Source organism: Anomaloglossus baeobatrachus, chromosome 2 (assembly GCF_048569485.1).
Source record: "Anomaloglossus baeobatrachus isolate aAnoBae1 chromosome 2, aAnoBae1.hap1, whole genome shotgun sequence".
NCBI lineage: Eukaryota > Metazoa > Chordata > Amphibia > Anura > Aromobatidae > Anomaloglossus > Anomaloglossus baeobatrachus.
This window is the reverse complement of record NC_134354.1, coordinates 297,122,595-297,143,645: the sequence shown is the minus strand read 5'-3', so window position 1 is coordinate 297,143,645 and position 21,051 is coordinate 297,122,595. Positions and strand designations below refer to the sequence as shown.

At 44.9% G+C, this 21,051-nt stretch overlaps 1 protein-coding gene across 2 annotated transcripts in view; it reads left to right on the top strand.

The window, feature by feature from the left end:
• Window positions 1-21,051, top strand: part of TADA2A (transcriptional adaptor 2A) — a 187,145-nt gene that overhangs the window by 103,504 nt on the left and 62,590 nt on the right. For both annotated transcript variants that reach the window (XM_075333839.1, XM_075333840.1), the window contains exons 10-11: window positions 4,251-4,361; window positions 6,066-6,137. In XM_075333839.1, the coding sequence (XP_075189954.1) occupies window positions 4,251-4,361; window positions 6,066-6,137 (183 nt within the window). The remainder of the gene's footprint in view (window positions 1-4,250; window positions 4,362-6,065; window positions 6,138-21,051) is intronic.

Genomic DNA, 21,051 nt, shown 5'->3' with positions numbered 1-21,051 from the left:
GGGCTCTCAGCTGAGAGCTGTCACATGCCGGCGGCATGTCAGGGTGCTCAGCTGAGCGCTCGGCCGCCGGCATGTTAGGGCGCTCAGCTGAGCGCTTTGCCGGCGGCATGTCAGGGCGCTCAGCTGAGCGCTTTGCCGCCGGCATGTCAGGGCTCTCAGCCGCTGTAACTGTACTGTAAAGAGGAAAAAAATAAATAAATTTTTCCTACGTCTTACTTTCGGGGTACGTCTTACATTAGCCGACCCCCCCAAAACCCCCACTACGTCTTACTATTGGGGGTGACTTACTATCGGGGAAACACGGTGTATATATGTATATGTATATATATATATATATATACTAGAAGGTGGCCCGATTCTACGCATCGGGTATTCTAGAATTTACGTATTGTGTAGTTAATGTATGATTTTTGTTATAATATATATATATAATTTGTTGTGTGTAGTTACCAAGTGTTTGTGTAGGGCGCTGTACATGTTCTGGGTGTGGCGGGGGGTGAGAGCAGTGTTGTTTGTGTTGCGTTGTTTGTAGAGCGCTGTGTGTTGTGCGGTTTGTGTGGGTGTGGGGTGTGTGTTTTGGGGGGAGGTATGTTTTGTGCAATGTGTGTGTTGTGCGGTATGTGCGTATATTTGTGTGTGCCGCGGTGTTTGTATGTTGGGTGTTGTGTGTGTGTGTGTGTGTGTGTGCGGCGTTGTCTGTGTGTGTGGGTGTCTGTGTAGGGCAGTGTTTGTGGTTCCCAGTGGGTGTGGGTGTCTGTGTGTGTTTTGGGGGGAGGTGTGCACCCCCCATCATGCTCCACCTCCCATCATGCTCCACCCCCCATGCTGCGCACCCCCATCGTGCTCCATCCCCCTTGCTGCGCACCCCCCATCGTGCTCCATCCCCCATGTTGCGCACCCCCCATCGTGCTCCATCCCCCATGCTGCGCACTCCCCATCGTGCTCCATCCCCCATGCTGCGCACTCCCCATCGTGCTCCATCCCCCATTCTGCGCACTCCCCATTGTGCTCCATCCCCCATGCTGCGCACTCCCCATTGTGCTCCATCCCCCATGCTGCGCACTCCCCATTGTGCTCCATCCCCCATGCTGTGCACTCCCCATTGTGCTCCATCCCCCATGCTGTGCACTCCCCATTGTGCTCCATCCCCAATGCTGCGCACTCCCCATCGTGCTCCATCCCCCCATGCTGCGCACTCCCCATCGTGCTCCATCCCCCATGCTGTGCACTCCCCATCGTGCTCCATCCCCCATGCTGTGCACTCCCCATCGTGCTCCATCCCCCATGCTGCGCACTCCCCATCGTGCTCCATCCCCCATGCTGCGCACTCCCCATCGTGCTCCATCCCCCATGCTGCGCACTCCCCATCGTGCTCCATCCCCCATGCTGCGCACTCCCCATCGTGCTCCATCCCCCATGCTGCGCACTCCCCATCGTGCTCCATCCCCCATGCTGCGCACTCCCCATCGTGCTCCATCCCCCATGCTGTGCACCCCCCATCGTGCTCCACAGTCACACATCAGACAGTATACACGCACACATCTGATCGCATACACTCACACACACCACTTCTCCCTGTGCCCACCGGTGGGCGGTCCCAGCAGCTGTGCTGCACGCCGTGCTCCGCTGCCGACACAGATACGATCGCATACACTCACACACTCACACACACACACACACACACTCACACATCAGAACACACACACACATCAGATCGCATACACGCACACACACACTGACGATATCGCACATACGCGCTCACACAATCACAACATCCGGAGATACCACATGCTTCCGGCCATGTGATCCTCCGGCAGGTCCTGGAAGGTCACTGCACGCACAGTATCGCCGCCGAGAAGCAAGCGATATCACTGGATGTTGTAAGTGTGTGGATGCGATCTGATGTGTGTGTGTGTGTGTGTGTGTGTGTGTGTGTGTGTCTGTTCTTATGTGTGTGCGTGTGTGTGTTCCGCCGCTGGAGGACCTTGATGCGCTCACCTGGGAGCCGGTGTACGCTGGTAACCATGCTACAATATTACTCGATGTGTTCCATGGTTACCAGCGTACCCCGCCCCCCGCTCGCACGCTGATGTGGGTTCCCGGGGGTACAGCACTCACCTGGGAGTCGGTTCGGGGAATGCGTGCGGGGGGCGGGGCCAGAGCGAGCGTGCAATGCGTGAGGGGGGCGGGGCGGGGCAGAGTTGCTAATGCGTGCAGGGGGGCGGGGCGAGAGGCCAATCCGTGCTAGGGGGCGGAGGCGAGGCTAGACGAGCGGCCAATCCGTGCGGGGGGTGGGGCCATGGCGAGCCCAGCGGCCAATCCGCTGTTTGTCACCGTAAGGACACCATTTTGGAGCAAGACAGACAGACAGAATAAGGCAATTATATATATATAGATAGAGATCGATAGATAGATATAGATATATATAGAGAGAGAGAGAGAGATATAGATAGATAGAGATAGATTAGATATAGATATATATATATATATATATATATATATATTTAATTTATATATATATATATATATAATATATATATTTAATTTATATATTTTTTTTTTTTTATTTAAAAATACTGAATAGCATGGAATAAAACTATGTATATTTAGTCCATATCCGTCTATCCTCTGATGCCAGAATATAGGGGAGCATAGGAAACCTGACAGATCTCCTTTAAATCTATTCTATGCAGGTGATTTTCTGCATATTAAGATATGTTAAGGGTATTTAAAAAATGTATGTGAAAAATGTTATTAAAAGGGAAATGTGTTATAAATGTGAAGGCTCGTTGACTGATTACTAGAAAAGCTTTCCAGACATGGCACCATGTAATCCTGACCTCATGGGCATCACTTCACTCCTCTTGATGCCCATTGGATTGCACAATGTTGTATATCTGTGCTGGCTCAATCTTGTCTGAATGATTGATTGGTTTATTCATTCAGCTTCACCCATTGTCACCACATTTATTGCTTGAAAGGTGAGCATATTGCCTGAGATTTTAAGAGAACTCATTCATGGGTTATACAGTGCTCAGCATTTAGAGAACTGGTATACATGCAGTGGATAAAACAGTGATTTTTAGCAAAACTGCAGCAAGCAGCCCAGTAAGCTGCACATTACTGGAATTGGGGTCTTGGCCGCTTATATCATGTGGCTCTCAGATGTTGTAGCAAACACTGTTGACCGCTTCCCAATAAGTTGAGTTCAGATCCCTTAGTGGGATTAACAAAAAGTAAATTGAAATCAAATCATTCAAAATCCCCAAACAAATAATGGAATAATAGCATACCACAAAATCGTATTTAACTCCACATAAAAACATCAACCCATTCTGAATAACAATATAATGTAAATCTGAACTGAACCCCTCCCAAAAAAACGAAAAATAAACTTCCCAACACGTGTACCACTAAATAGCCCCATTTACAAAAAAAATACTGCTGGTACACAGTAAACAAGCCCTAGTATGGCTATGTCGGCTGTTTTCCTGTTGCACCAGTAATGCGTAATAAAACAAAAACTATCCTAAATAAACTGAGATGAAAGGAATTGAGTCAGAGCGATCTTGTGTATAAGGCGGGCTTTGCACACTACGACATCTTAGGTGCGATATCGGTGGGGTCAAATCGAAAGTGACGCACATCCGGTGTCGCAGTCGATATCATGGAGTGTAAATCCTTTTTGATACGATTAACGAGCGCAAAAACGTCGTTATCATATCATCGGTGTAGGGTCCGACATATCCATAATTTAGCAGCAGTGACAGGTACGATGTTGTTCCTCGTTCCTGCGGCAGCACACATCGCTGTGTGAGAAGCCGCAGGAGCGAGGAACATCTCCTACCTGTGTCACCGTGTCTAACGCCGGCTCTGCGGAAGGAAGGAGGGGGCGGGATGTTTACCTTAATAAGGAGGCGGGTCGCCGGCCAGAGCGACGTCGCAGGCCAGGTGAGTGCATGTGAAGCTGCCGTAGCGATAATGTTCGCTACGGCAGCAATCACAAAATATCGCTGCTGCGACGGGGGCGGGGACTATCGCGCTCGACATCGCAGCATCGGCCTGCGATGTCGCAGCGTGCAAAGTACCCCTAACAGTGCATGTGTTCACTATGTACGAGAAGTTCATGTTTGATCCACTGATTTCTGTTTAGTCTTTTTCCCCTGTTAAGTAAATTTGTGGATTCCAATTCATAACGTGGGGCTGTTTTATTTACTCTAAACGGATTTCTAACAATTATTTATTTTTAGTTCTAGAAAGAAGATATTCCAAAGATATTCAAGAGCTGTATGAAACAATGAGGCGATTCGCTAGAATTTTAGGAGCACCGAAATATGATCGCTTTATCGAGGGCCATGCACGTAAGCAGTCTTCTTTTTTTTTTACATTTTGGTTGTAATACCACAGCTTTCTGTTTTATAAAGAAATAATGTAAAATCACTCTACATACAAATGATACAATGTTGCGGTCACGACTGGAGCAGTGTCGGTAAGGCTGCTTTCACACCTCCGGTTTCTGCAATGTGGCACAATCCGGCACTTTGCAGGAAAATCGCAAGCGTTTTTTTTTTTTTTGCTGCCGGTTGCGTTTTTTCTGCATATACTTTAATTAGTGCCGCATTGTGCCGCAAGGCCTTGCGTTCCATCCGTTTTTTGCCGCATGCGGCAGATTTATCCGATGCAGCAGCCTGATGGAACGTTGCCTGGCACGTTTTTTCGTGCGGCAAAAAAACCCGCATTGCGCCGCATTCAGCCGATGCGGCGCATTTTTCAATGCATGCCTATGGTGGCCGGATGCGGCGCGATGTGGCAATAACCGCATCCGGCCGCTGCATGCGGTTTTTACCACTGCGCATGCTCAGTAGCATGCCGCAAGCGGCAAAAACCGGACTGGCCGCAAAGGAAAAACTTATGCAAAGGATGCGGTGTTTTCACCGCATCCGTTGCATAGCTTGCACAGCCGGATTGAGCCGCAGAGCTCAAGCCGGATGTGTGAAAGCAGCCTAAGAGGTTAGGCTGCCAGAAGTTGAGTGTATGACTGGGACAGAGGACGTACATTTAACATGCTACTCCAGCACTGAATAAAAGGAAAACGCTGAAGTGGTGCTTTAAAGGGAACCTGACAGCTGATGCATGCTGCCCATTGATCAGGCAACAATTATCACTCCCTGGCTGTATGATTTCAACCATATCTGCTTAATGCTGAAACACTGGCATTTCAGAGTAAAACAGTTTAACATCCACCAAGGCCCAAGCTGCACAGGGGAGTAGTCAGAGAAGTGGGTCCCCGGCAGATTCTGCCTTCCCTCTGTCCTTGAGTGATGGGTCTCTCCCAATAAGTGCCCGCAGGAAGATACCTGTCACTTCAGGGGTGCGCTGGTTTTTAAACTGTTCTCTTAAATGCCTCAGCGTTTCATAGTTCGCTATGTATGTATAATATCATCCAGCCAGTTCTTGATATATAGTTATTGATATATGCTGCCTATGGATTAAGCAGCATGTATCAGCAGTCAGGTTATCTGTAAGCTGCATTTACACTAAAAGATCATTGTAAACAAGGGTTCACAGTTATCTTGCCATATAAACAGGCTGCCAATCACCTGATAAACGAGCGCTTTGCTTGTTCATCAGATGAATTGTTTTTTTGCACAGTGCAAAACATCATCGTTCTCAGCTCTGCATCATCATGTGTAAACAGGACTCGCACTGCCGCAGACCATAGCAGACTGTGTACTGAGCAGTCTACCACAAATCATTCAGTGTGCATCATTTACTGCAGTAAACCTGCTACTGGTATCAACCAAGTGCCCCTCAGTAAAGATTTACCGATTGGCTGTCATTTAGTGCCGCCGGTTGGGTAGTGTAAACAGTCATTTACTTGGTTATTAACGCTAGTACCAGCTTCTTTCCCCATTATTTTTATTTGTCTTTGACATTTTCTAACTAACCAGAAGTAGATCTTCATGAATTGGTATCATTATTTTGCTTATAAACCGGCTTATTCTTTGGAGGTTGATCGATAAATATAGGAATAAGCAGTTAATGTCTTTGAATTCTTTTTGTAGTGGAATTTGAACTACGCAGAGAAATAAAACGGTTACAAGAATACAGAAGAGCTGGAATCGCAACCTTTCAGAGTAAGGGAATCCTCCAGTACCTGTCTTATTCATTATATTGCAATTCTGACCCTCTTGGGATGCCTGCCAGTGTTAAAGGGGTGGTTCAAAGTCAAAAGTATATTTCATTTAAATCCTTATCTATTTGATGCTATCGTCTAATAATACTTGTATAAAAATTCTGTACCATTCTCTACCTACACTATGTAACTGCTATTCTATGTTCTTTTTCTCTTTCCTGTCTGGTTATAGTTCGTTTGAGAATCTCAGTACATGCTCAAGCAAAGTGGCATCAGGAGGCAGTCTTTGGCAGTGATTGCAGCCTCTGCCTCCTCTTCTGACTCTTGTTTCAGGGGCTGGTCTGTTCCCCCCTGCTGTGTCCCTGCTCTTTCCCTCCCTGTGCGATCTGCACCATGCCAGCACCCGCTGTTATCTGCTCAGATCTGTAATAATCAGCCCATAACAGAGCGATGTCTATACCCGGCATGCAGGAGAACAGTGATGTCACCAGCGGGGCGTTACTAGTCTCCGGCATGCTTTGTTGCCAGGTGATTACAGATCTGAGCAGATAACGGAGCGGCCGCCATGCACGGTACAGGCCTCACAGCGCATACTATAGGTAAGGAATGGTAGGGAATTTTTAATACAATATATTAGAAAGAAAGTAGCTTAGATTATAACATCAAATAGATAGGGATTCGAATGAAATTTCCTTTTGTCTTCGGACCACCCCTTTAAACCCTGTTTACACCATATCTTTGACTTACTTTTAGTGTGCGCTGTTAAAGGTCCTGAAATACATGTAAGTTATTAATTGCCCAAGAGCAAAAGAATTTCAGTTTGGCTTTCACCTGGCTTTTATAGAGTACATTAGTATACTGAGGAAAAAATGTGTAGTAGACTATGCTTTTCCATCCAGCATTTGTAGGTAAAAAAATAAATCTGTTGCTCTTTTTTTCTTGTTATATAAATAGTCCGTGGGGGACAGAAGCTTATATATGGCATCTGTTAAACAAATGTGAAGTGGGCTTTTCAATAGTGTTTTGTTTTTTTTGTTTTTTTTATCACTATTCCACAGAAAGAAGGCTTAACGGTGGCATCAGTCACCCATAGGCTATAATGGCATCCGATTTACAAATACAGTGGGCACGGAAAGTATTCAGACCCCTTTACATTTTTCACTGTTTCATTGCAGCCATTTGGTAAATTCAAAAAAGTTCATTTTTTTTCCTCATTAATATACACTCTGCACCTCATCTTGTCAGATAAACAGAAATGTAGAAACTTTTGCAAATTTATTAAACAAGAAAAACTGAAATATCACATGGTTATAAGTATTCACACCCTTTGCTCACTATTGAGTAGAAGCACCCTTTTGAGCTAGTACAGCCATGAGTCGTCTTGGGAATGATGCAACAAGTTTTTCACACCTGAATTTGGGGATCCTCTACCATTCTTCCTTGCAGATCCTCTCCACTTTCGTCAGGTTGGATGGTGAACGTTGGTGGACAGCCATTGTCAGGTCTCTCCAGGGATGCTCAATTGGGTTTAGGTCAGGGCTCTGACTGGGCCAGTCAAGAATGGTCACAGAGGTGTTCTGAAGCCACTCCTTTGTTTATTTAGCTGTGTGCTTAGGGTCATTGTCTTGTTGGAAGGTGAACCTTCGACCAAGGCTGAGGTCCAGAGCACTCTGGAAGAGGTTTTCTTCCAGGATATCCCTGTACTTGGCCGCATTCATCTTTCCTTCGATTGCAACCAGTCGTCCTATTCCTGCAGCTGAAAAACACCCCCATAGCATGATGCTGCCACCACCATGTTTCACTGTTAGGATTGTATTGGGCAGGTGATGAGCAGTGCCTGGTTTTCTCCCCACATACAGCTTAGAATTATCACCAAAAAGTTCTATCTTCATCTCTTCAGACTAGAGAATCTTATTTTTCATAGTCTGGGAGTCCTTCATGTGGTTTTTGGCAAACTCTGTGAGCTTTCATATGTCTTGCACTGAGGGGAGGCTTCCGTCGGGCCACTCTGCCATAAAGGCCCGACTGGTTGAGGGCTGCAGTGATAGTTGACTTTGTGGAACTTTCTTTCATCTCCCTACTGCGTCTCTGGAACTCAGCCACAATGATCTTGGGATTCTCCTGTACCTCTCTCACTAAGGCTCTTCTCCCACGATTGCTCAGTTTGGCTGGACGGCCAGGTCTAGGAAGAGTTTTGTTAGTCCCAAACTTCTTCCATTTAAGGATTATGGAGGCCACTGTGCTCTTAGGAACCTTGAGTACTGCAGAAATTCTTCTGTAACCTTGGCCAGATCTGTGCTTTGCCCCAATTCTGTCTCTGAGCTCCTTGGGCAGTTCCTTTGACCTGATGATTCTCATTTGGTCTGACTTGCACTGTAAGCTGTGAAGTCTTATATAGACAGGTGTGTGCCTTTCCAAATTAAGTCCTATCAGTTTAATTAAACACAGCTGGAGTCCAAAGAATGAGTAGAGCCATCTCACGGAGGATCACAAAGAAATGGATAGCATGTGACTTAAATATGAGTGTCTGAACAAAGGGTCTTAATACTTATGACCATGGGATATTTCAGGTTCTCTTGTTTAATAAATTTGCAAACATTTCAGTTTTTTTTCTGACAAGAGAGAAGAAAATGAACTTTTTTGAATTTACCAAATGGCTGCAATGAAACTGTGAAATATTTAAAGGGGTCTGAATACTTTCTGTACCCAGTGTAGGTCAAGAGCAATAAAAAAAATTACATGGGGCCGTGGCTTGACCATGGTAGCGTGAGGACGTGTTCTCCAGGACCTCCACAGACCTAGGCGACAGCTCACAGCTAAATCCCCACCTGGGGTAATTGAAAATGCCCGGGAAGAAGAATGCGAGGTCGCAGAGTGTGCCCCCCGCTTTACGAAGCAGCAGTGCAGAGGCGGATCGCCTTATTAAAGGCGGGAAGCCCTCCCCGATATCCGGGCCTGCACCAGTAATGGCGCCGGCGGCCGAGCCACTGCATGGAACCGTGAAAACATGTGGTGGAAGCGCGGGAGTGACGGCAGCAGCTGTGCAGGCGGATGAGAAGCAGAGGGGAGCAGACACCTTACCGTCGGGACTTTGGGCTCGTCGGGTGCCTTAGATGTCGGCGAGTCCTGGAAGAGCAGGAGCGGGTGCTGCTGAAAGGGCTGTGCAGGAAGATGGCTGCGTTGAGCTCCAGTCCCCACAGTCGCAGCATGACCTGGAGAGCCACTCTGGAGCGGTGAGTGGGGATTCATTCCCCAGGGGTGTCCTCTTTGAGGGCACTGGGCAAAAAGGGGAGAAAAAGATTCTGCACAAAGAATCAGGGGCACACCAAGAGGTAACGATATATAAAGAAAGCACCTTTATTCAATACACAAATAAGACATGTTAAAAACATTTAAAACAGACATGAAAACAACACCCACTGGGCGGAGCCAAGCCCGAGATGTTACAACAACGATATATATATAATATATATAGTGTGGCAAAAACAGACCCAATAATGGTGCAGTATGAAGTGTCATATGCTCCTCTGGTGGTGTTGTAATATACAAAAACACTGCAGAGATGAAGATAACAATCCCTAATTTTGGTAAATAAAGAATATAAAGAGGTATATGGAAACAAATATACCCATATAGATTTAGCCAATATACAAGAAAATTTCCCAATTGACAATGCTTGGTTATCAAATGCAGTACCACAGTGACGACGGTGGATATCAGCACATGTATCCCAAAGGATGGCAGATATAAGAAGCACTATAGCACAGATATTAGAAATATATATATCCAATGCTGGGAGGCATGGAAGGTAAATAGCTAGGTGCAATCTTATAACAGATGGAGCTGAGTCCAACAAGCACCATATACCAGGGGTGATAAATAAAATTGCAGTTACACCAACTAGAGGTCACAAAAACAAATTTTCAAAATAATAGGCATAATACCAATATATGACACAAGAGGCAGTATAAACAAAGGTGGTCACCAATGGGGAGCACAGGGTCAGTCAATCACACATGGTGTGTGAAGGGGCAAGATCAAATATGCCTCTCAAAGTGGGTGGCCGACGCATATTGTGGCTTAATCAGGGAGAGTAACGCAAGTACAGGAAAAAGGTGTGGGTGTGTGTATATGTATATATATATATATATATATATATATATATATATATATATATATATATATATATATATATATATATATATATATATATATATATATATATATATATATATATATATATGTATATATGTGTGTGTGTGTGAAATGAAGTAAATCCACGCACCTGTGCAGTAGCTGAGCGTGCGTGATCCTCACTGAGGGCGGCATGTGGCGCATGCGCAGTACAGAAGAATGGGAAGGCACAATGGCCAAAAGACTACAGATGGCAAACTATACAGAATGCGCATGCGCGGGGTGCGGAAAGTGAAGCACCACATAGGCGCTTGCGCAGTGCATAGACTGGGGAGTCTTTCAGAGAGCGGAAAGCTGAAATAATCGCCGTAGGTGGTGTGCACACGCAGGGCACACCTTGGATGTAACAGAACGGCAAAAATGAATATATCAATCGGCGCAGGGAGCATATGGAAAACCACATATATAGAAACTCATTATTGTATAACAGATCTGCCAAAAGGCAGGATCCGGTACATCATTCAGAGGCAAGTCTCTGGGAACATCAAAATTGAAAGAGACATGTAAAGATATATACATATGTGGTAAATCCAGCAAAGCTCTTTATTGTGTATATACAAAATAGCAAAGGTGAATCTGCATACAGAGCAGTTGAGGGCACTCTTTGAGGGCAGTGGGAGCATGGTCCCCCTGGCAGACCAGATAATACCTGAGGGGATCCAAGGGAGTCAGACCCCAGACATACAGGGGAAGCATAATGGAGGACAGGCCCTGCATGGATTTAACCCAATCATGTCTGCAGTGGATACATACCACATTTTACAGCTGTGATCAGTGCTCCCTACCAAAAATGATCTGGACTCTCTCATGGCCAAGATGGAGGTGGCACATGAAAGGGCACTCTCTATTGTAAAAGGGGACATTGACCTGATTAACACCTGCACTGCTGTGGTAGAGGAGGATGTATCTGCTCTGTATGAAAGGGTCAATACGCTGGAGCAAGATCTCTCCAGGTCCAAAATGCATATGCAAAATATCGCCATCCTGTTAGACGACCAGGAGAACAGAGGGAGGCGGAAAAATATTCGACTGAAAGGCTTCCCAGAGAATATTTCAACAACAGCCCTCTCCAAGACAGTCACTTCAATTTTCAACAAAGTTTTGGGAGATACAGAGGACACTTGATACGTGTTTGACAGAGTTCACAGAGTATATCGTCAGGGCCCTGTAGATGATGCCTTTCCACGTGACGTCCTATGCAGATTACACTACTATACTGACAAGGAGGCTGTATTGAAAAATGCTTGGGCCCATGGGACTGTCTCGTACAAGGGGTCAGAAGTAAAGCTCTTCCCTGATGTATCTTCCCGGACCCTTTACATGAGATGTCCACTTATGCCAGTGCTACAAAAAATTAAAGAGAAAGGAGCAACATACAGATAGGGTCACCCATTTCATTCACCATTTCATCTTATTGTTCGATATAATGGAGAACAATTCCTCCTGAAACATCCGGAGGAGTTGGAGGGCCTTTTCCATTTTTTGGATACGCCTGTAGTTGAGATCCCCACCTGGTTACAGCTGACAGACCTTCCGGTTTGCCTCAAAGAAAGAGAGGAAGCAGACGTGAGACGTTGGATCTAGCTCAGTGTATTATGTCATTAATGCCTGGAGTTTGTATAGCTCTGACCCCTGGTTTTCCACGTTCCCCAAGGGGTGTTCTCCGACTCGGAGAGCATCAGGTCTCAAAAGTATAGTGAGACTAAAGACTTGTACAATTATATTATGTTTAAGTTTGTAAAATATTAAGAAAATCTTATTGGAACCTTGAATATTTATATGCTCAGAACGGGTTGTACGTCGTTATTTTTTTTTTCCATTATCTGGAGGTCTTGTTGTACACTTTGTTTTGGGCACAACCGTGTTACTGCAAATGGGCTGTTAGGTCCAATGACTTGTATTTTATTGTCATGATGGTTTCTAAATAAATAAGGAATTTAAAAAAAAATTACATATCGCGCATAATGATATTACTGAATAACCATCTGCCAAAAACATGCCCTCACACCGCTTAACTGACTTAAGTAAATGAGTAATGTTTGACATAGTGGAAAATAATGCAAGCACTTCAAAGGCTTTATACACAGTGTGCAGAATTATTAGGAAAGTTGTATTTTAGACTCAATATCAAAACTTAATATTTTTGGGAGTTGGAGTGAGGGTTTTTAGATTTGGTTATCTTAGGAAGATATCAATTTGTGCAGGTAACTATTGCAGAATTATTAGGCAACTTAAAACCCAAAGATATTTGCATCTCACTTGTTTATTTTCACCAGGTAAACCAATATAACTGCACAAAATTTGGAAATAAACATTTCTGACATTCAAAAACAAAACCCAAAAAATGAGTGACAAATATAGCCACCTTTCTTTATGATGATACTCAACAGCCTACTATCCATAGATTCTGTCAGTTGCTTGATCTGTTTACGATCAACATTGCGTGCAGCCACCACAGCCTCCCAGACACTGTTCCAAGAGGTGTACTGGTTTCCCTCCCTGTAGATCTCACATTTTATGAGGGACCACAGGTTCTCTATGGGGTTCAGATCAGGTAACAAGGGGGCAATGTCATTTATTTTTTCATCTTTTAGACCTTTACTGGCTAGCCACGCTGTGGAGTAGATGGATGCATGTGATGGAGCATTGTCCTGCATGAAAATCATGTTTTTCTTGAACGATACCTACTTCTTCCTGTACCACTGCTTGAAGAAGTTGGCTTCCAGAAACTGGCAGTAGGTCTAGGAGTTGTGCTTTACTCTATCCTCAACCCGAAAAGGTCCCACAAGTTAATCTTTGATACCAGCTTATACCAGTACCCCACCTCCACCTTGCTGGCGTCTGAGTCGGAGTGGAGCTCTCTGCCCTTTACTGATCCAGCATCTGGCCCATCAAGAGTCCCTCTCATTTCATCAGTCCATAAAACCTTTGAAAAATCAGTCTTAAGATATTTCTTGGCCCAGTCTTGACGTTTTATCTTATGTTTCTTGTTCAAAGGTGGTCGTTTTTCAGCCTTCCTTACCTTGGCCATGTCCCTGATTATGGCACACCTTGTGCTTTTTGATACTCCAGTAATGTTGCAGCTCTAAAATATGGCAAAACTGGTGGCAAATGGCATCTTGGCAGCTTCACACTTGATTTTCCTCAGTTCATAGGCAGTTATTTTGCTCCTTTTTTGCCCAACATGCTTCTTGCAACCATGTTGGCTATTTGCCATGAAACGCTTGATTGTTCAGTGATCACGCTTCAAAAGTTTGGCAATTTGAAGTCTGCTGCATCCCTCTGCATGACATCTCACAATTTTGGACTTTTCAGACTGTCAAATCTCTCTTCTGACATTCAACACACCTTATATAGGGTGTTGATGTCATTACACCACACTTTTCTCCTCATTACAGAGATGGACATCACCTGATTTACTTAATTGGTAGTTGGCTCTCAAGCCTATACAGTTTGGAGTAGGACAACATGTATAAAAAGTATCATGTGATCAAAATACTCATTTTCCTAATAATTCTGCACACAGTGTAGTTAAAATAGTTATAGCTATTGGACAACCACTGCTTAACAGCCACTCCCATTAATTTGTTTATTTTTTTTACATTTTTTTTATATACCTGTGTATGTTATTGTACCGTATTGTAAGTGTGTTAATATACTCGCTGCTCTTGTCCGGTATTCAGTTGCGTTCCAGTCCTTGATACAATACACGTGATGGCGATTCCGACTCTATGAATCACACTAACTCTGTGTGAGCTGTAAGACGCTTTTACAGTGTAAGTCTATGGAGCCTCGTTCTGACTCTATAGACTTACATAAATCAGATAGTTGAGCGGTCAAGCGCCTCAGAAGAGGACTGGAGTGGTGCTGGATACTGGAGAAGACAGCAATCGGTGAGGATATTAACACACTGACACTTTACACTAACATTTCCATAGGTTTAGTGGGACAAAAATACCAGCAGTGCTTCTTTGACCCTTTACCGCGGTAACCATTTTCACCTTCCTGACCAAGACAATTTTTTTCAATTTTGACCGGTGTCACTTTGAGGTTGTAACTCTGGAACGCTTAAGTGGATCCCAATGCTTATGAGATTTTTTTTTCGTGACACGTACTTCAATTCAGTGGTAAATTTTTGATCAAATTTTTTACATTTATTTGTGAAAAAATAGAAATTTCAGTTTTGATACCCTACCCTTAAACCAATGAGTTATATCACACAAATTTAGTTTAATACATAACATTCTGCACATGTCTACTTTACTTTACATCAGCATCACTTTTGAATCATATTGTTTTTTTTAGCAATTTAGAAGGGTTCAAAGTTTGTCAGCAATTTCTCATTTATTTAACAATTTAGAACGCCAAATTTTTTTAGGGACCACATCAGATTCAAAGTCACTTGAGAGGCCTATGTAATAGAAAATACCGAAAAATGACACCATTTTCAAAAAAAGTGCACCCCTCAAACTGCTCAAAGCCACATTCCAAGAGGTTTATTAACCTTTTAGGGGATTCACAGGAACTAAAGCAATGTGTATGGGAAAAATTAAAATTTTACTTTCTCTCAAAAAAATGTTGTTTTAGCCCCAAATTTAGTTTTTCCCATTGGAACAGGAGAAAATGGACCTTGCAATTTGTTGTATAACTTCTTCTGAGTTCTCAGATACCCCATATGTGGTGGTAAACTACTGCTTGGGCGCACGGCAGGGCTCAGAAGGGAAGGAGCGCCATTAGATTTTGGAGCGCAATGTTGGTAAGCAGAAACCATGTTGCGGTTGCAAAGCCTCCAATGTGCCTAAACAGTGGCAATCCCCCACATCCAATTCCTTTTTTGAAACTAGACCCCTCAAGGCATTTATCTGGATGTGTGGTGAGCACCATCAACTGACAGGTGCTCACAGAATAACTTTGAGCCATGAAAATGAAAACATACATTTTTACCACTAACATATTGCTTTAACTACATTTTTTTTATTTATTTTTTATTTCCACAAGGGTAACTTTAGAAAATGGACCATACAATTTGTTGTGCAGTTTGAGAAATTCACATCCATGGCACCTTTAGAAATCTATTTACTTACAAAATTGGTGACCTGTTCAATACTAATTTCACACACTGATACACTGTGTATGTATGTGTGTTCGTGTGTGTGTGTGTGTGTGTGTGTGTGTATATATCTATCTATCTTCACACATATTATGTGCGTTGTAAGTTATTAAACTTTGCAAATTATTTTATTAAGATTTTTGTTCATTCTTGTAAAAAAAAAAAAATAACAAAAATGCATGTGATTAGCTAACCTTTTCATTGCCATCATCTGTACTCCAAATTAGTATGTTTTGAGATCAGTTCATCTAAAGGCAGACAAATAGATGGTAAAATCAGGGGTTTGGAAGCCACTTACATGCAATTGTTTTATAGAAATGAGAACAGATCCCGTAATAAAGGGATTTGCAAACTTTCATAATGTTCTGTTATTTTCAAAATTATTATTAAAAAAAACATAAATTACTTTTTGATCATTTTAAGGCCCCATAGAAAATTAAAACCATGTGACCTCTCTTAACACAGTGGGGCTGTTCCAGTGCTTTTTGCACTGCTGTTCCCAGTGGGATATGTCATATTGTACCCCATGACTGTTGCTTCTGACAATATCATATCACCCACCAGGAACAGCAGTGCTGACATTGCTTGAGCCCAAACAGCACTTCTACGGTGGTTAGCGCACACAGTTTTTACACTTCTACGGTGGTTAGTGCACACAGTTTTTACACTTCTACAGTGGTTAGTACACACAGTTTTACAATTCTACGGTGATTAGTGCACACAGTTTTCCAATTCTATGGTATTTAGTGCACACAGTTTTATACTTCTACGGTGGTCAGTGCACACAGTTTTACACTTCTACGGTATTTAGTGCACACAGTTTATGCCTATGTGCGCGCACGCTGCGTTCTGACTTGACAAATAAATTGCAGCGTTTTGACAACTGTAAATACTGCGTTTGACATAAAAAATGCATCCAAAACGCATGCACTTTGGATGCATTTTGAATCCGTTTTGAATGCATTTTGGATGCATTTTTGACAGTGCGGTCCCACTCTGCTCTGCTACATCTCCGTAGAGCATGTCTGGCTACGAGACAGAGCCACGCGATCAGAATGAACTTGGATGAACTTCACCCAACTTCATTGTCATCACGCGGCTCTGTCTGTGTGCCGCGGCCTGATATGCGGTCACCGGTGAAGGACTCACCGGTGACTGCAAATGCCCTGAGTGACTGAACTGAGCCCCGAGACCGCAAATCACCTGAGTGAGGGTACCGATGATCGCGTGGCTCTCTTCAGTCACTCGGGTGACTTGCTGTCACTGTTGGAGGATCCAGCTGTGGCCGCGGGTAACCTGAGTGACATCATCGCTGATAGCGCGACTCTCATCATTTGCTCCGTGGAGCTGACAGAGAGCGGTCGTGGTCTGTGGCCGCTCCCTGTCAGCTTCCGATGTAGCAGAGCTGAACGCGTCATGGGACCTCGTGTGGATTACATCGGACCTGGAGGGGTGTTTGGGGATTAATAAAGTGGTAAAAGAGGGTGTTTTTTTGTTTTTGTGGGGTTTTTTAATTTTTTTTTTGGTTTTTTTTTTATTCCAAATAAAGGAATTTTTGGGTGTATGTGTTTACTTTAACTTACAGATTAATTATGGGGGGTATATCATAGATGCCTGCCATGATTAACCTAGGACTTGGTGGCAATGATGGGCTGCCATTAACTCCTTTTTACCCTGATTGCCACCGCAGCAGGGCAATTCGGGATGGGCCGGGTAGAGTCCCTAGACTGTCGCATCTTATGGAAGCGGCAATTCCGGGCGGCTGCTGGCTGATATTTATAAGCTGGGGGCTCCCCATAACGTGGGGCTCCCCATCCTGAGAATACCAGTCTTCAGCCATATGGCTTTACTTTGGCTGGTATCAAAATTGGGGGGACCGCACGTCATTTTTGTTATTAAAATTCTTATTTTTTTTACTGCACAATATTGACCCGCCCACCTGTGGCTGTGATTGGTTGCAGTGAGACAGCAGCCACTCAGTGTGGGGGCTCGTCTGAATGCAACCAATCATAGGCGCCAGTGGGCGGGGGAAACAGTGAATATGAGATGTAATAATGAGCGGTCGGCACTTTCGGAAGCAGGAGAAGCCGCCGCAGTGTGACAGCCGTGCAGCGCCGCGCCATTGATCGGTGAGTATGAGGGAGAGACAGACCGACCGACCGACAGAGAGACTGACAGAGAGTGGGTGAAAAATGCAAGCAAAACGCACTGAAGTGACATACTGCTTTTTTTACACAACAATTTTATCAAATATATTTGGCATCCAAAACGCTGCCTAAAAATAAAAAAGCATTATGCGCATTGAATTTGCTGACTTCTCATAGACTTTGCTGGGGAAGCAAAATGCATGCATTTTGTCAATGACACACTGCAGTTTTAAACGCAGCCAAAACGCAGGAAAAAACGCAACGTACGCACATAGCCTTACATTTTGTACAGTGGGTAGTGCACACAGTTTTTACACTTCTACGGTGGTTAGTGCACACAGTTTTTACACTTTTACGGTGGTCAGTGCACACAGTTTTTACATTTCTACGGTGGTTAGTGCACACAGTTTTTTACATTTCTACGATGGTTAGTACACACAGTTTTTACACTTCTACGGTGGTCAGTACACACAGTTTTTACATTTCTACAGTGGTTAGTACACAGTTTTTACATTTCTACGGTGGTTAGTGCACAGTTTTTATTCTCCGTGGAGCCTTGACTTGATTAAGCTGTGCTCTCCAGTAGAGAACAACCCCATTAATGCCATACTTAGACTGAGTACATAACTTCACACATAACATTGGCTAGTTCTACATGCTATTTTTAATTTATGTATCATTAAAAATAAATCTCTACAGAATATATTTCATTGCTGAAAGTATGTAAATATAGAGAAAAGAACAAAAACCGCTCACCACTGCAGAGACAAGCCTGAGTATATCCTCCTGTTAATGTCCTTTAGTCCGGCACGGATTACAGCAGCAAGCTGAGAGGTAATGGAACAAAACAATGGAAAAGATCCAGCTGGACTCCAAGGAGATGAATAAAAATGCTTCTTTATTTGTAACTTGGTTAAAAATAAATATCCATATTGCAAATGAAAACACCGGCTTGTGCACACTGATGAATGGCAGATGTATACATCTGCCATTCATCAGTGTGCACAAGCCGGTGTTTTCATTTGCAATATGGATATTTATTTTTAACCAAGTTACAAATAAAGAAGCATTTTTATTCATCTCCTTGGAGTCCAGCTGGATCTTTTCCATTGTTTTGTTCCATTGCTGAAAGTATGTATTTTTTTTAAATGGGAATGGAGTTTGAACACATTTTACATAAATCAATAGTACATAGATGAATGTATGGAACAATCTGATATATCTCTAAGAAATCTGTTTTTCTTTGTCGCTCTATTGGGAGACCCAGACAATTGGGTGTATAGGCTATGCCTCCGGAGGCTGCACAAAGTATTACACTTAAAAGTGTTAAGCCCCTCCCCTTCTGCCTATACACCCCCCGTGCTCTCACGGGATCCCCAGTTTTTTTGCTTTGTGCGAAGGAGGCAGACCTGCACAGCACAGCTCCACAGATTGGTCAGCAGCAGCTGCTGACTATTTCGGATGGAAGAAAAGAGGGCCCATATAGGGCCCCCAGCATGCTCCCTTCTCACCCCACTCTTTGTCGGCGGTGTTGTTAAGGTTGAGGTACCCATTGCGGGTACGAAGGCTGGAGCCCACATGCTGTTTTCCTTCCCCATCCCCCTCAGGGCTCTGGTGGAAGTGGGATCCTATCGGTCTCCAGGCACTGAGGCCGTGCTCCATCCACAACTCCTGAGGAGCCTGCTGGATAGGAGCTGGGTATCGATCAGGGACAGGGCCCTGCATCTTTGAGGTACTCTGTGTCCCCGTGGGGACCGCGCACAGCAGCACTCCAGCATTGCTGGGTGTGCTAGTGCACCGGGGACTGCGGCGCTGACCGCCTTTGGTGCCATTATACACTGCAGCGGTGCTGAGTGTATTTGTGTATGGGGACGGCCGCGCTGACCGCCGCCGCCATTGTTTTTACTGAGGCGCGGCTGGGACTTGTAGTGCGCCGGGGACTCTGCGCTGGCCGCGCTTTTACGGCGGCCGCGCTTATAACTAGAGTCCCCGGCTTTTTGGGCCTAGTCTCCGTTCTTCCCGCCCTCAGCCCTGCCAGTCAGGGGAAGGGCGGGACGCTGCACAGGACGAGCAGCACTGAGGGCTGGAGCATGCTTTGCATACTCCACCCCCCTCACTGTGCACACTGTGACTCCAACTCCCGCACTTTCTCGGTCACGCCCACGACTCCCTCATCTCCTCAGGACGCCGGCAGCCATTACTGTCAGCTCCTAGGACGCTGCAGAGGGGAGACAAACTCTGGGGGACCCAGGCACGAGTTCAGGGGGCCACACAACCGCTTTCAGCGGGCGGTAAGCAGCACCTGAGGTGCTGATTTCACTGGTGTAGTAGTGTGTTTAGAGTTTATATCTTTGCTATACTTTACACTGTATGGTGCACAGTCAATTTTCTGGTCATATACCCTGTGGTGTGGCTCAAGGGGCAACAAAACACAGGCTTACTACGCTGCCAGCGCTGCATGTGCAAACCGGCAGGTTCCATTGACCCTCATGGTGGACCCCTGTGGCATTTGTTCTGGCCTCTGCTCAAGGGGTCCCAGGGACAACAACCAAACAGATCCAGGTGACAGGGACGGAGTTTGCAGTTTTTACTGACAGACTTTCTGAGACTATGGCTAAAATACTAGAAGCTGGCAGTCCAGACTGGTATCTCAGACCATGGGCACTGTACAATCACTGCCCTCTATTCCCCTCAGTTGGAACAACAATGCTCCCCCGGGGTGTCTCATAGGTCTCAGGGTGAAGCTCTGACACGGACCGCAGTCCCAGACCGCCTAGGCGAGCTCGCTTAGACACCCCCTCGACCTCATCACATTGTTCAGGGTCTCAGAGAAATGACTCTCTGTATCAGAAGAGGAGGTGGCTGATCAGGATTCTGATCCGGATGCCGCTCTCTACCTTGATATCCCTGAGGCGGACGCCATAGTGAATGCTCTTATTGCGTCCATAAAAATGATGCTGGATGTTTCTCTCTCAGGCTCATCCAGCAGAAGGGTCACCTTCTCAAGGTCCCCCAAGAGTACAGCGAGTAGGTTTCTGGATCACTCTGACGTCTCGGAGGCAGTCCAGACACGCCGAGTTTGTCCGGATAAGCGTTTCTTCCAAGCGCTTTAAGGATACACTTTATCCCTTCCCCCCTGACGTGGTCAGGGCTGGACTCAGTGTCCCAAGGTGGATTCTCCAATCTCTAGACTGGCGGCTAGATCCATAGTGGCAGTTGAAGATGGGGATTCGCTCAGGGATGCCACTGACAGACAGATGGAGCTCTGGTTGAAATCCATCTATGAAGCCATCGGCGCGCCTTTTGCTCCAGCATTCGCAGCCCTATGGGCGCTCCAAGCTATTGCAGCGGGTCAGGCGCAAATTGACGCACTTGCACTTACGTCTGCGCCGCAAGTGGCGTCTGTAACCTCTCAAACTTCGGCATTGCGTCCTACGCTATTAATGCTGTCCTGGACTCTGCGA